Source organism: Hyperolius riggenbachi, chromosome 4 (genome assembly GCF_040937935.1).
Source record: "Hyperolius riggenbachi isolate aHypRig1 chromosome 4, aHypRig1.pri, whole genome shotgun sequence".
Lineage (NCBI taxonomy): Eukaryota > Metazoa > Chordata > Amphibia > Anura > Hyperoliidae > Hyperolius > Hyperolius riggenbachi.
Genome location: NC_090649.1, coordinates 338,308,954 through 338,323,709, shown reverse-complemented (window position 1 = coordinate 338,323,709; position 14,756 = coordinate 338,308,954). Strand labels below are relative to the sequence as shown.

The window sequence follows — 14,756 nt, the reverse complement described above, 5'->3', positions numbered from 1 at the left end:
ATCTTTTATTTAAGGTTATTTTTTAGATTTTCCTTTTGATGTGCTATCTGCCACTGTTAAAATAAACCTACCATTGAAATGATACTGTTCTGAGACTTTTCATTTCTTTGTCATTGGACAAACTTACAAAATCAGTGAGGGGTCAAATAATTATTTCCTCCACTGTAGTTACATAGTTATTTGGGTTGAAAAAAGACATACGTCCATCGAGTTCAACCAGAGAACAAAGTACAACACCAGCCTGCTCCCTCATATATCCTTGTTGATCCAGAGGAAGGCGAAAAACCCTTACAAGGCATGGTTCGATTAGCCCCAAAAGGGGAAAAATTCCAGATGGAAATCAGATACAATCCCTGGATCACATCACTGGGCATTACCTAGTAATTGTAGCCATGGATGTCTTTCAATGCAAGGAAAGCATCTAAGCCCCCTTTAAATGCAGTTATAGAATTTGCCATAACTACTTTCTGTGGCAATGCATTCCACATCTTAATCACTCTTACTGTAAAGAACCCTTTCCTAAATAAATGGCTAAAACGTTTTTCCTCCATGCACAGATCATGTCCTCTAGTCCTTTGATCTAATTCACAAAATTGGGGAAGGCAAAAGGTGCCTTGCCTCAGGCACCAAAAATGGCCAGAAATGGCCCTGCTTGATATACTGTTTATAAAACTATGGGTGAGTACACCTATGACAGACACTATTCCACGACTCGCGGACCTCGCACTCTGTTGAGCTGCTCTTACTAAGTTACATAAGCACACTTTAATCAATGGTTATATGCCTAGCCTTCTGTTATTGCAATTTTGACAAGAGTGAGGTCTGCCTAACAGAGGATAAACTACCTTCTGGGTGATGTGATTGGTAAAGTTCCTCCCCCCTCTCCCCATTTCTAACAATTATTTTCTCTAAAGTCTATGCCGTCCTTGAAGTATCTGACAACACTCTGCCTCTTTCATCCTCACATTGGCAATCCTTGCATGCACTTTTATGTATCAATCCGTAAAAAATAGAAACATTCAGCTGGCCAACTATGCCTACGTGTCACATTGCCTTGTAATGGCTACTGTAAAACTCTCAATAGTTGCTTTTTTTGTGTAAATGGTAGAAAAAACTGAACTGAAAGTGTGTACAAAAGTCTATTGTTTCATCACTTAAAAGTTGGTATTGTCCCAGCGTCTACAGCACAACATCCCTTCCTTGTCACGTTTTCTTAATTTTGATGGCTCAGATATTATTCCTCCAACTCCTTAACAAGAGGGGCAGACTGTTTCTTCATACAAGCAACAAGAAAACTGAATGAACAAAGAGCATCTGATGTTTTATTCACTTGGATGGACATCCACATGTATTAAACTTTATAGACAAATATTTTAATCCTCTTCGGATAGCAGCTGCTATATTGTTTTTTCACTTGCAATTCACCTTGACTATCACAGTAAGAAGCTGATGTGACGTTCTTCCTGTTTACCAGTAAGTGCTTTTCCATTACAGGTAAAAAAAAAATAAAAAAATATTAGAGCTATACTATGCACAGTGCAATGTTCTGCAGCTGTGAAGTCATGGATCACTGACTCATTAAATGAGCGTTAAGAACACCCACTAATTACTAAAATGCATTATTACTGCACTATTTTTATACAAGGTTTCAAAGTAAGATGCTGACATTTCTCTTCACTGTATAGCAATGATATTGTATTTTACTTTCTAAAAAGGTTTTACTCTTAACACAGATGAAATGCAGCCTTTGTTTAAAATTGATGTATTAGCAGAAATTGTTCCCAAACTTGACCTCAACGCCTGACCATCAGTTCACATTTTATAGCTCTCCAGTCAAATGGAGAGACAACAAGTTAGCAATTTTATAATAATCCTAATGCATGCCTAAACTACCATAACAGTAATCTCCATGAAGGCTGGGCGTACAGATATGGTGCTGCAAGTATCAATACAGAGCACTGAGTCTCACAGCACAGTTGATCACAAAAAAAAAGTTGGAGTATAGTTCATACTTCTGTATTATGTGAATGGACAGCTTAAAGGACAACAGCAGGGCTGCCAGGCTACTGGTATTGTTTAAAATGAAATAAATATGGCAGCCTCCATAGTCTTCTCACTTCAATTGTCCTTTAAAGAGGAACTGTACTGAATATAATGTAATGAATAATATTGCTTATTTTTAAAAATGTTACTTTATAAATTATTTAGTCAGTGTTTCCCCATTATAAAATCTTCTCTCGCCTTTTCCTCACATTGATTTACATTTACAAATGTATCACAAATGCTGACATCTATACTGCTGGCAGGTGCATCACTGCAGATAGTTTGTTTACTTTGTGAACTGAACGGAAACCCTGGGGTTTAATGCAGTAGCTTGCAGTAATATTGCCTAGCACAGACAGAGCAAAGCAATATTACGCTTACTTGCGCACCAAGTACTGCAAGTTACGCTATTAGAGTGACCCGAGGTGCTAGAGTAGCGTGACTTTTGCTACAGTAACATGCACCGTTAGTAACATTTGCGCTACTCGCTTCGGTAAGTAAGGGTAATATTGTTGTTTGCTGTCTTTGGATAATAAACACCTCAGGCTAAGAACTGGGAGGGTGGTGCTATATACTGATATACAGCACGATGTAGCTATAGGAAGTGTTTTGGATGCTGAAACCAGGATAATTAACCTAAAAGTGGGCATCCTGAATAATTTACTGCCTTCTATGTTGGTGGAACATGGGCAGGTAAAGATGCATTTGGCCGGGTTGTGGACAGCAGCAGAAGCCACTGGACACTAGGGCAGCAGTGAATTACAATTACATTACAGCAAAACTGTAGCAATAAAAAAAATGTCCCTGACCCCTCCCTGCCTTGTCATTCCAGCGCAGTCACACACCCCATATATGCCTTCAGTGACCCTTGCTTCACTCGTCTTCATACTGCACATGCTCATGCTGACTGGTCAAGAGGAGCACTCAGAGACATGAGCAATACCAATTAGGAAGGGAAATAATTACAGTGGGCGGTACACACCAAAAAACAAAACTCTTCTGAGGGTCCCTGAGGTGGCGTAACTTCACAGGGGAGACAGTGATAAAACGAAAAGGCTGAAAGGGGAAAGGCTATAGGATCCAGAGCCTTTCCTCTCCATAAAAAAAGTATTAGACCTTTTTTGTCATCACTTCAGATTTGCTTTAAAGAAGACCTGAACTCTTGCACAGAACAGACGGAAAAAGGAGAAATGCACCCTGTAGGTATTTAAAGAGTTTATCCTATTTAATTCACCCTCATTTGTGTCTAATCACAAGTTGTAATTTGATCTCTCCTCTGTGTCACATGACTGGCACGGCAGATATGGCAGATAAGATTATTTGAAAGCACAGGCGGTTAACAATAGGTCTTCTTCCATGAATCAGTGAGTAGAAACCATGCAAATTTATTTTAGGATTTGTAGGTGTAACATATAAATGTTTTTAATTTAAAGGTTAATATGCTGTTGCATATCTTTTAAAGCAGAGAGGACGTTCTGAGTTCAGGTCCACTTTAAAATTGTGACCACTTACAGAGCCTCCATATCATGGATCATTTGGGCTGGTATAGCTAGTATGGGGGAACCCCACGCAGGTTGACTTAGCCATCCTGGCTACACCAGCCTGCAAGAGTGACACGGAGTTAACGAAAATTTACCCAGGGGGAGGGGTGGTTTGAGGGTACTATGTAATTTTTTTTTAAAATAAAACAAAACACATAGTGCCCCCTCCAAAGCGTTAAAGAATTCCTTGTTACTCATGCAGGCTGGTATAGCCAGGATAGCTGAGTCAACCTGTGTGAGGCTCTGCTGCGTATGCGGAATTTGGGACCCCCAGATGTCCTGCCCCTTCCAGGTGAATAGGGATATGTAAAAAATAAAATAAAATATAAAAATAAACTTTATTGGGAGAAAAAAAAAATCTCTTCTTTTTTTACTCTTCTGTTTTTCATGTCACTTCTTTCTTCTTTTACTTCTCTCTTCTTCTTCTCTTTTAATTCCCCTTTTATTTATTTCTTCTTCTTTAAATCTTGATGTAGGGGTCCTCTCTGCTCCACTGTCCCACACTGTTGTTCTGCTCCTTCTTCTGCCCACTCTTCTGCTATAATGCTCATGTAGCCCCAGCAAAATACAGTTGAGCCTTCCGCTGGGGCTTTTTATTGTTCTGCTTTGTGAACATTGTAGCAGGAGAGGGGGCAGAAGAAGGAGCAGAGCAGCAGCATGGGACAGGAAAGCAGAGGGAACTGGATGTGAATTTTTTTTTTACTATAAGATAAATAAGGAGTCAGAACTAACTCCCGTTACCTACTGAAATCCCTGACATCTGGGGTCTCTTTAGTAAAGGAAGCTCCCAAATGACTAAAGCAGCCCACAGGACATGGCGATACGTCTTTTCACCTGCTCCGAGCAGGTAAAAAGATTTGCCTATGTTTGACTGGAAGCATCTCTTCCGGGGAGGTGAATTGCATAGGGCCTACGGTTTCGAATGTCACATTAACTTATTATCAACCACTGCTCCCAAGTCCATATCCAAGTTTGGTGTTCCCAGAGGTTTCAAATTTCGTTTATTTGGAGCTGTGGCATATGCACGTTCAAAATGCATGACCTTTACTACATTTATTCAGCCATACAGCCACCCATACAACCATATTGTTCAATGTTCTTCTGTAGTATGATGAAAGAAAAGCCCCAAGGGCAGAATCTGTCTCCCTGGTGCCATTTTTTCATGCCTGAGAGTCATAGCTGAGGATACCCTTCAAAGTAAGCAAAGCCCTTTTTAAAGCGGGATTGTCGGCCACAAAATCCATTTCATTTAAACACTGCACTGTGTCTGTACTGCTACCAGGAATCTCACCCTGCATTGCAAGCACTCCATTGTATTCATAAATGAGGTGAAGAATCTCTTTTAAAACCCATGGTAAAATCTCGTTTCCTCTGCACAATCCTGCAACTGTTATCCACAAAATGTTCTATAAATGCTGCATGCAAAGTCTTTGAATAAAACCAGAAAAATATCCTTGTTGTTTGAGATCGCATACAAATAAAATGTTAACTGGCCAGGTTAAAAGAAGAAAAATACACCTCTAGTTAAACCTGAGGTGTCTTCCTCCCCTCTAAACTACTGTATGTCCACATATATGATATGGATTAACACTCCAGTACTCGTAAGTGCTGAATAAACTGAAAGTTCTCTCCAACAGCAGTTCAAACTCCTCTTTAAAACACTAAACAGATTATAAGAGAACTGTTTTGGAGGAAAAATATATTCTTTTTTCTGGAAATGTAATGTTTTGCTAAATGACAATTCTGTCATATTTTTTTTTATTTTTTAAATCTCTCCACAGAACCATTGACCGCTTGCTCAGACTTTGACAGTTAAGTCAGAACAGTTCTTTTTCTCATCCATGGCTTCAGCGGGGCTGCAAAACTTTGCTTTCATTATTGCAATTATAAGTATGTGTGCTGCCATTACTGCTACTTTGCTGCCAAACTGGAAGGTGAAAGGAGATACCGGGAGCAACATTGTTACTGCTGTTACTCAAATGCAGGGTCTTTGGATGGATTGCACGTGGTACAGTACTGGCATGTTTAGTTGCACTGTTAAATACTCAATTCTTTCACTCCCTGTTTACATTCAGACTGCAAGGACTTCTATGGTATTATCTTGTATAGTGTCTAGCTTGGGGATTTGTGTCTCGATTGTGGGAATTAAATGTACCAAGCTTGGAGGTGACCCACAGACTAAAATCAATGTAGTTTTTGCTGGTGGGACATGCTTTCTGCTTGCTGGAATCTTTGGTATGATCTCAGCAAGTTGGTACATGAAAGAGATCATCTCCAACTTCCTGGATCCATCCATTCCACAGAGTAGAAAACATGAACCGGGAGGCGCAGTTTACATCGACTTTTTCTCTGCTGCTCTGCATTTTTTAGCAGGTGCCATGCTTTGTGCTTCCTGCACTAAAAAACACAATAAAGAAGGCAATTCTCATCTCAAAAAAGCAACAGTTGTTGCAGTCCAGCAACCAGAAAATAACAGTGCAAGTTACAACCTTCAAGACTACGTATAAATGGAAAATGCCACGAAGCAGCAAGGAATTATCTGATGCAAAGAACTTTCTTCCTTATTGTGGGTAAGGACGTTAATATTTTATCTAGGAACAGTATTGTAATTAAAATGTAAACAGAAGTTTTGAATAATTGTAAGAATCATCATCATATTTTTTGTTTTATAAACAATTTTATAGATTGTACATTCTGAAAATACAGTATATAACAGTCACTATGTCCCAATCATTCTAACAAAATACACTCATTTCATATTTATTGCTTCATTTTATTATGCAATAATGCAAAGTTAAAAAATAATCTCCTCAAAAGGAGCATATTTCTGAATTTAAAAAATATATATAGGTTTTTCTTGCACCATATTCAATTTTTTTGAGTTTCCCCTGTAGGTGAAAGTACTATAAAGCATCTTAAAGAGACTGTAATTAAAAAAAAAACCCTCTGGGGGATACTTACCTCGGGAGAGGGAAGCTTCAGGGTCCCATTGAGGCTTCCCCCTCCCCTGCAGGTTCAGGGAATCCAGCGCTGGCTCCCCCGAATAACCCCCCAATCTTCCCCCAACAAGCTTGACAAGGGCTTTTACCTCGCCGGGTTCCAGCGCAGGCGCAGCAGCGCCTTCGTGCTAGGCGGAAATAGTTGAACCCGATCGTATCGGTCGCGTTCGGCTATTTCCGCCTTAACCCGAATAAAGAGACTGCTCAGGATTGCGGTAGGTAAATATTAACCTCACCACACTTCCGAGGACCCTGGCACTTGAACAGAGGGACAGAGGGGGATGGGGGAAGTCTCATTAGGATCCAGAGGCTTACCCCTCCCGAGGTAAGTATTCCCCAGAGGTTTTTTTTTTTTCCATTACAGTTTTTCTTTAACGTGGAGAAAAAACTCAACGTGTAAGTAATTAGCAGCCTGGTTTTGCAGGTCTAGGGTCCTAATTTAGATTCACAGTAAAGGCCATTACCTGTATGTTTTTTCTCTGTATATGTACGTTTCCTCTCCTTGTATTCATTCTTAAAGGGTATGTTAACTGAAAAATTCCCCATTTTTACTTACTTAAGCGGAACTGAAGAACTTAAAAAAACTAAGTATTTCACTTACTTGGGGCTTCTGCCAGCCTCTTGCAGCCTTCCTGTCCCGCGCCGATACTCCATGATCCTCCGTTCTCCCACCGCCAACTAGTTTTGCTACCGTCAACATGTAAGTCGATGGCAACTGCGCCTGCGTGTCCCGAGCCACACATATCTTTCTTCGCGTTCCAGCCTGCAAAAGCTGTCCAACTCAACCAGTCGTCGGCTACTGCGGATGCACAGCCCTGGTCACGTGCCTCCTCTATCATCACTGGGAGCAGTTGGCTCATGCATGGTTATACTTTTTACAAACTGCACAAGCGCACAATGCGCCCAGCTATGGGAGCATGATCGTCGAGAAGGCGTGCGGCCTGGAGCTGCACAGGCAGCTTTCAGAGGAGCATAGCTGCTGCAGTGATCAGAGCGGAACCAAAATAATTACAGGGGGCTAGAAGAAGCCCCGGGTAAGTTAACCTGGGTGAATTGTATTCACTTTAAATTTCCTTTAAAGAGGAACTTCAGCCTAAACAAACATACTGGCATTAAGTTACATTAGTTATGTTAATTAAAATAGATTGGTAATATAATCTCTTACCTACCCTGTTTTAAAAGAACAGGCAAATGTTTGATTTCATGATGGCAGCCATCTTTTTGGTTGAAAGGAGGTGACAGGGAGCATGAGACACAGTTCCAACTGTCCTGTGTGCTGAGCACCTCTCCCAGTTGCTAGGCAACGTGAACAACAACATAGGAAATCCCATCATGCTCTGCACAGCATCAGGGAAAAAAAGCCCAGATGACCCCAGGCAGGGAAGTGTCTAATTAGGCAGAATTTTGATATTTTTCACTTAGGAATTTATTCACATTTGTTGCCAGTGCTTTACACATTAATGGCTGTGTGTGGCGTTATTTACATGGGACGGCAAATTTACACTGTTATGCAAGCTATATCCTGACTACTTTACATTGTATCAAACAGTCATATCTTCAGTATTGTCCCATGACCAGATAAAATAACATATTTACATAAATGTGAGAGGTGTACTCACTTTTATGAACTACCGTACCACTGAAGTACTGTATTTCCTTTCTAAACAAGGATTCCCCACTTAAACAGAGCAGAAAGCCTGCTCTCAGCTAGGTGGGACAAGACATAACCTGAGCAGAGCTGGCAGCCACTGTTGGTGTTATGAACTTATAGGTTGTGGTAATTAAATGTAATATCTATATACATACAGTTCATATATTTCATATCTATATACATACAGTTCATACAGCTAGGCAGATCTTGGTCACCAAAATCTATGACAAAATATTACAAATAAAGCTGTAAAAAAGATAAAATGTAAAATATTATCTAATGCATAGCCTTACCTCAGGTTTAGGAATAAAGGCACGACCAGGAATAGAAAAACAATGTTTTACATCACACAGATATTGCGTCATGATAGACAATCTACTTCGATTTCTATTACCAGCAACAGCTGTCATCCTCTGCATAACAAATGAATAAAATTTTTTTTATAAAACTAGAATTGAGTCAATCTTAAAATAAAGTCATAATCTTGTGTTTATAGTAAAAATAAGCAGACAATTTGGTGGAAAGTATTGGCCTCTTTCAGAACACAAATTTTGAGCGTTCAGACCTTAAAGTGTACCTGACATGGTACACTGGCCCTTATTTATACTTACCTGGGGCTTCCTCCCTCTTCATCCTCTTCGGCTCTCTGTTCTGCCGCTATGACTCCTGGTAATCCAGTCAGTCGCTGCCAGTCATGGGCTGCTGCGCATGTGCGGCTCGGCCGTGCATGTGCCGCCGCCGGGCTCCCGTTCCTGGGATCGTTGTGAGCTTGCTCACTACTGCGCTCACTCCCAGGGACGGGAGCATAGTGGGGAGGGGGTGTGCGCGGCCGAGCCCTGCATGCACAGAATCCCCTGACCGGCGCCGACTGACTAGATTACCTGGAGTCATAGCTATACTGGCCACATGGGGGGGACACAAGAACAACCAATCATCAACACTGACCACGTTGGGGGACACAGGAACAACCAATTATTACACTGACCACAAAGGAAAACACAGGCAGGTGACATAGGAACAGCCAATCATTACACTGATAGGGGGACACAGGAACAGCCAGTGACTATTCCTGTGTCCTCCATGTGTTTAGTGTATAAAAGCGTCAGAAGGGAGTGGCCAAAAAGTACAACGAGGGAGGCCACGGTCCTCATTGGGCTGGAGGAAGCCCCCGGTAAGTATAAATAAGAGCTAGTGAACCATCTCAGGGTCACTTTAAATAGAACCTGTTCTATTAGTACACTTACAGATACCTTTGTAGAGCAAAGTGATTTTTATATCTACAAAACGTAAAATATAAAACCTTCTTGTTAATCATGGCAAATAACGTACTACAGACTGTTAACTAAATGTGCACAGTAGTAACAGCAGAGATTTGTTCACAGTGATCTACCAACAATAAAAATGTATAATATGATCAAAATAAATAAGCATACAAGTCATATAATTTACCGTTTAGGAGCTTTTCCCCGTTTGTGTTTAATATGCATTGACAGATCAGGGTGTAATAATCTGGATTGAAATGTACTCTCAGAAGGTGTTTATACAGCTTCTGCTGTGCTTACAAAGCTATGCAACGTCTCCCAGGCAAGTCTAGTATCAAGAAGATGAGTCTTGTTATCTTTGGATATGTTGCTCAAGCAATCTGTCACTTCAGTTATCACTCTAATTCACAGACTTTCGAATGCTTTTAATGTTGATCAAAAATCAGAATCTGAACACTATACAGTACATTTACTAATTTACTTATTACTTGCCTCTCACTTTCACTATGTCTCCAAAGCGCCTAGCTCTCTCCTCCCCCGTGACTGTATGAAAACCTACTGCAGCGTATAGCCTATACTGATTGCACCGCTGGGCATTTTATCTTCTCTCACTACTGCAGTGGAAAGTGTACTGGGGTATACGGATTCCACCACCAGGTGCCAGGACCTTCGTATCCTCTCAGTGCGGCTTGGTCAGCGTGCATTAGCTCCCCTCCGTCGGCTCCTGATGATGTCACCGGGAGCCGACAGAGGTGTGCTAATGCATGCTGACCGAGCTGCACTGAGAGGATAGGAAGGTCCTGGCACCTGGTGGTGGAATCCGTATACCCCAATACACTTTCCGCTGCAGTAGTGAGAGGAGATAAAGTGCCCAGTGATGGAATCGGTATAGGCTTTCTGCTGCAGTAGGTTTTCATACAGTCACAGGGGAGGAGAGAGTGGGGCGCTTGGGAGGCATAGGGAAAGAGAGAAGTGGCCACCCACATACAACATCCCGGCTACAAGTCAGAAATTTAAGTCTGACTCGAAGATAAGTCGACCCCCCTCAACTCTATTGAGACAGACCTAAATTTCTCAACTTATAGTCAAGGATATACAGTATTTACTGATCACTACTGAATGTGTGGTAAAGGCGGAGCAAGGGGAAGAAAGGGTGGATGGAGGTGGGGAGCGAGGAGGGAGAAACATCAGACAAATAAATTATAGACATATCTAACATATGTTATTAACCACTTGCCGACCGCCCACTAGGCAAGGTGGCTCCCCCAGGACCGCGTAACGCCAATCGTCGGCGGCACCTGCAGGACTGATTACCCGGGGATCGCACGCATGGATGCGCGCACATCCGCCAGCATTAGGCTCCGACCACCCACAACGTCAACCCGCCGGCCAACTAGCAGCGCCGGTGGGTTGTTAACCCTCTGATCTCCCCGTACAAAAGTGTATAATACACTTTGTTATGTATACAAAGTGCATTATACTGGCTGCCTCCTCCCCTGGTGGTCCCAGTGATCGAGCGACCACCAGGGGAGGAGGCAGCCCTTGTAGTAAACACACCAGCACACTGATCCTGCCCCCTGATAGCCCACAGCACCCCTCAGACCCCCCCGATCACCCCCTCAGACCACTGTTTGCACCCAATCACCCCCCTAATCACCCAATAATCACCCACTATCACTATCTGTCAATGCTACATTTTAGATTAGGTCCTAAACTGCCCCCTGGGGGCTCCTGATCACCCCCCCCCCCACATCTTCCCCAGACCCCCCCCCCCCCCCCCCCCTGTGTACTGTATACATCTATTCTCCCCTGTAATCACCCACTGATCACCTGTCAATCACCCATCAATCACCCCCGTCAACACCTGTCACTGCCACCCATCAGATCAGCCCCTAACCTGCCCCTTGCGGGCACCAGATCACCTACCCACACCCTCAGGTCGCCCGCAGACCCGCCCTCAGATCACCTCCCAAGTGCATTGTTTACATCTGTTCTCCCCTCTAATCTCCCACTGATCACCCATCAATCACCCCCTGTCACCACCTGTCACTGCTACCCATCAGATCAGACCCTAATCTGCCCCTTGCGGGCACCCAATTACCCGCCCACACCCTCAGATTGCATAAGACCCCCCTGACCACCTCGCCAGTGCATTGCTTGCATCTATTGTCCCCTCTAATCACACCCTGATTAGAGGGGACGTACAGTATGTCTTTTTTCAACCCAAATAACTATGTAACTAGGACAGAGGAGGACACAGGGGTTTTATTGTAGAGGATACTGGAATACTAATTGTCTCATATCCACAGACTCACATGCAACAGATTGTGGATGTTAATCCACTGTGTTTTACCCACTGCCCAGACACTCAGACCTACAGATTATTTTATTGTGATAATTAATAATAAATATTGTTTACGGTATATTGCTTTTCACTCATGACTCATTGAGTTTTGTTTGGGTACAGATGAGTTCTGTATTTTCTTTAAAACTCCCATATACCAGATCCATTACACAAAGAGTGATATAGTTTACGTTTTTATTCATTTTGCTGAGTATTGCCTAAAGGCAATCAAAAGCTCAAATTCAGTATCTCAAGAATACTGTGAAAAGTTCAATATTGTAGAGCGCGGCTCAAATCAGTGCTTCAAAGTCCAAAGTCAGTGCAGCCAGGTTCCAGGAAATTTTCAGTGCAGCCAGGTTCCAGGAAATTTTCAGTGCAGCCAGGTTCCAGGAAATTTTAGAGCACTTCATGGTTCCCTCTGCTGACGACAAGCTTCATGAAGAGGCTGATTTCATTTTCCAGTAGGACTTGGACACCTGCCCAAACTGTCAAAAGGACCATTACCTTTTTAAAGGACTATGGCATCACTGTGCATCATTGGTCAGCAAACTCGCCTGATCTAAATCTCATAGAGAATCTATGGAATATTGTTAATGTGTTAGTGTTGGTGTTTAAATTCAGCATAGGGAATATAGAACACCTGAATAATTCCTGACTAGCGCGTCACATTTGTGTTTCATGTGAATTTTATGGTTCCTCGATCCAAACCAGAAGGTGGAAGCATTGAAGTCATGTGAAACGCAATGTGACATGCAAGTCAGTGAACTCCTCCTGACCCTGTCCGCTTGTTCTGTGCTGAACAGCGGTAATTGGGAGCATTCGGGTGTACCAACATTTTCTATGCCCAATTCAAACATCAACGTCAGAAGGAAGATGAGAGACAACAGAACCAAACATGCAGACCGGCTTAAGGCTGCTATCAAAGCATGTTGGACTTCCATAACACCTCAGCAGTGCCATAGTCACCTCCCTGCCATGCCACATTGAAGCAGTAATTCATATACCAAATATTGAGTGCCTGCATGGACATACTTTACAGTACGCCAATATTTTAATTTTAATTATCAGAGATACTAAATATGGGGTTTTCATTGGGCGTAGGCCATGATCAGCAAAATGAAAATAAATAAATACCTGAAAATATTAACCACTTTACAGGCTGCCTCCTGCCCTGGTGGTCCCAGTGTCCGAGGGACCACCAGGGCAGGCTGCAGCCACCCTAGTCTGCACCCAAGCACACTGATTTCCCCCCCCTGCCCCCTGATCGCCCACAGCACCCCTCAGACCCCCCCTGCCCACCCCCCAGACCACTGTTTGCACCCAATCACCCCCCTAATCACCCATCAATCACTCCCTGTCACTATCTGTCAACGCTATTTTTTTTTTATTCCCGAAACTGCCCCTTGCTCCCTCCTGATCACCCCCCACCCCTCAGATTCTCCCCAGACCCCCCCCCCCCCCCGACACCCCCAACCGCCTACACGCTCAGATTTCCCTCAGACCCCCCCTTATCAATTCGCCAGTGCAAAATTTACATCTGTTCTTCCCTGTAATAACCCACTGATCACCTGTCAATCACCCATCAATCACCCCCTGTCACTGCCACCCATCAATCACCCCCTATCACTGCCACCCATCAATCAGCCCCTAACCTGCCCCTTGCGGGCAATCTGATCACCCACCCACACCAATAGATCGCCCGCAGATCCGACGTCAGATCACCTCCCAAGTGCAGTGTTTACATCTGTTCTCTACCCTAAACACCCACTAATTACCCATCAATCACCCCCTGTCACTGCTACCTATCAGATTAGACCCCTATCTGCCCCTAGGGCACTCAATCACCCGCCCACACCCTCAGAACGCCCTCAGACCCCAGCCCTGATCACTTCGCCAGTGCATTGCTTGCATCTATTCCCCCCTCTAATCACACCTTGAGACACCCATCAATCAACTCCTGTCACCCCCTAGCACACCTACCCATCAGATCAGGCCCTAATTTGCCCCGTGTGGGCTCCTGATCACTCGGCCAAACCCTCAGACCCCCTTCCGATCACCTCCTCAGTGCATTGATTGCATCTATTTTCCCCTCTAACCACCCCCTGAGACACCCATCAATCACCTCCTGTCACCCCCCTAGCACTCCTATCCATCAGATCAGGCCCAATACAACCTGTCATCTAAAAGGCCACCCTGCTTATGACCGGTTCCACAAAATTCACCCTCTCATAGGCCACCTGTCATCAAAATTTGCAGATGCTTATACCCCTGAACAGTCATTTTAAGACATTTGTTATCCAGACTACTCACGGTTTTGGGCCCCTAAAATGCCAGGGCGGTATAGGAACCCCACAAGTGACTCCATTTTAGAAAAAAAGACACCCCAAGGTATTCTGTGTATGACAAGTTCATAGAAGATTTTATTTTTTGTCACAAGTTAGCGGAAATTGATTTTTATTGTTTTTTTTTCACAAAGTGTCATTTTTCACTAACTTGTGACAAAAAATAAAATCTTCTATGAACTCGCCATACACCTAACGGAATACCTTGGGGAGTCTTCTTACTAAAATGGGGTCACTTGTGGGGTTCCTATATTGCCCTGGCATTTTAGGGGCCCTAAACCGTGAGGAGTAGTCTAGAAAACAAATATCGCAAAATGACCTGTGAAATCCTAAAGGTACTCATTGGACTTTGGGCCCCTTAGCGCAGTTAGGGTGCAAAGAAGTGCCACACATGTGGTACCGCCGTACTCAGGAGAAGTAGTATAATGTGTTTTGGGGTGTATTTTTACACATACCCATGCTGAGTGGGAGAAATATCTCTGTAAATGACAATTGTTTGATTTTTTTTACACACAATTGTCCATTTACAGAGAGATTTCTCCCACCCAGCATGGGTATGTATAAAAATACACCC

The 14,756-nt window shown here is 43.1% G+C and overlaps 2 protein-coding genes across 6 annotated transcripts in view; one reads left to right on the top strand and one right to left on the bottom strand.

Annotated features, from left to right (window-relative positions):
* The window catches only part of TFB1M (transcription factor B1, mitochondrial), a 247,821-nt gene that overhangs the window by 88,889 nt on the left and 144,176 nt on the right, over positions 1–14,756 (bottom strand). For 4 of the 5 annotated variants that reach the window (XM_068231877.1, XM_068231878.1, XM_068231881.1 and 1 more), the window contains one exon: positions 8,528–8,647. The exons of the other annotated variant lie outside the window; for it this stretch is intronic. In XM_068231877.1, the coding sequence (XP_068087978.1) occupies positions 8,528–8,647 (120 nt within the window). The remainder of the gene's footprint in view (positions 1–8,527; positions 8,648–14,756) is intronic. 5 annotated transcript variants of the gene reach the window in all.
* CLDN20 (claudin 20) lies at positions 1,390–6,091 on the top strand. The gene is made up of 2 exons (XM_068279533.1): positions 1,390–1,473; positions 5,366–6,091. The coding sequence occupies exon 2, from the start codon at positions 5,426–5,428 to the stop codon at positions 6,089–6,091; it is 666 nt and encodes a 221-aa protein (XP_068135634.1). The 5' UTR covers positions 1,390–1,473; positions 5,366–5,425.

Excerpts from the sequence above, each read along its gene's own strand:
- CLDN20 (XM_068279533.1), top strand. The coding sequence starts at position 5,426 with ATGGCTTCAGCGGGGCTGCAAAACTTTGCTTTCATTATTGCAATTATA.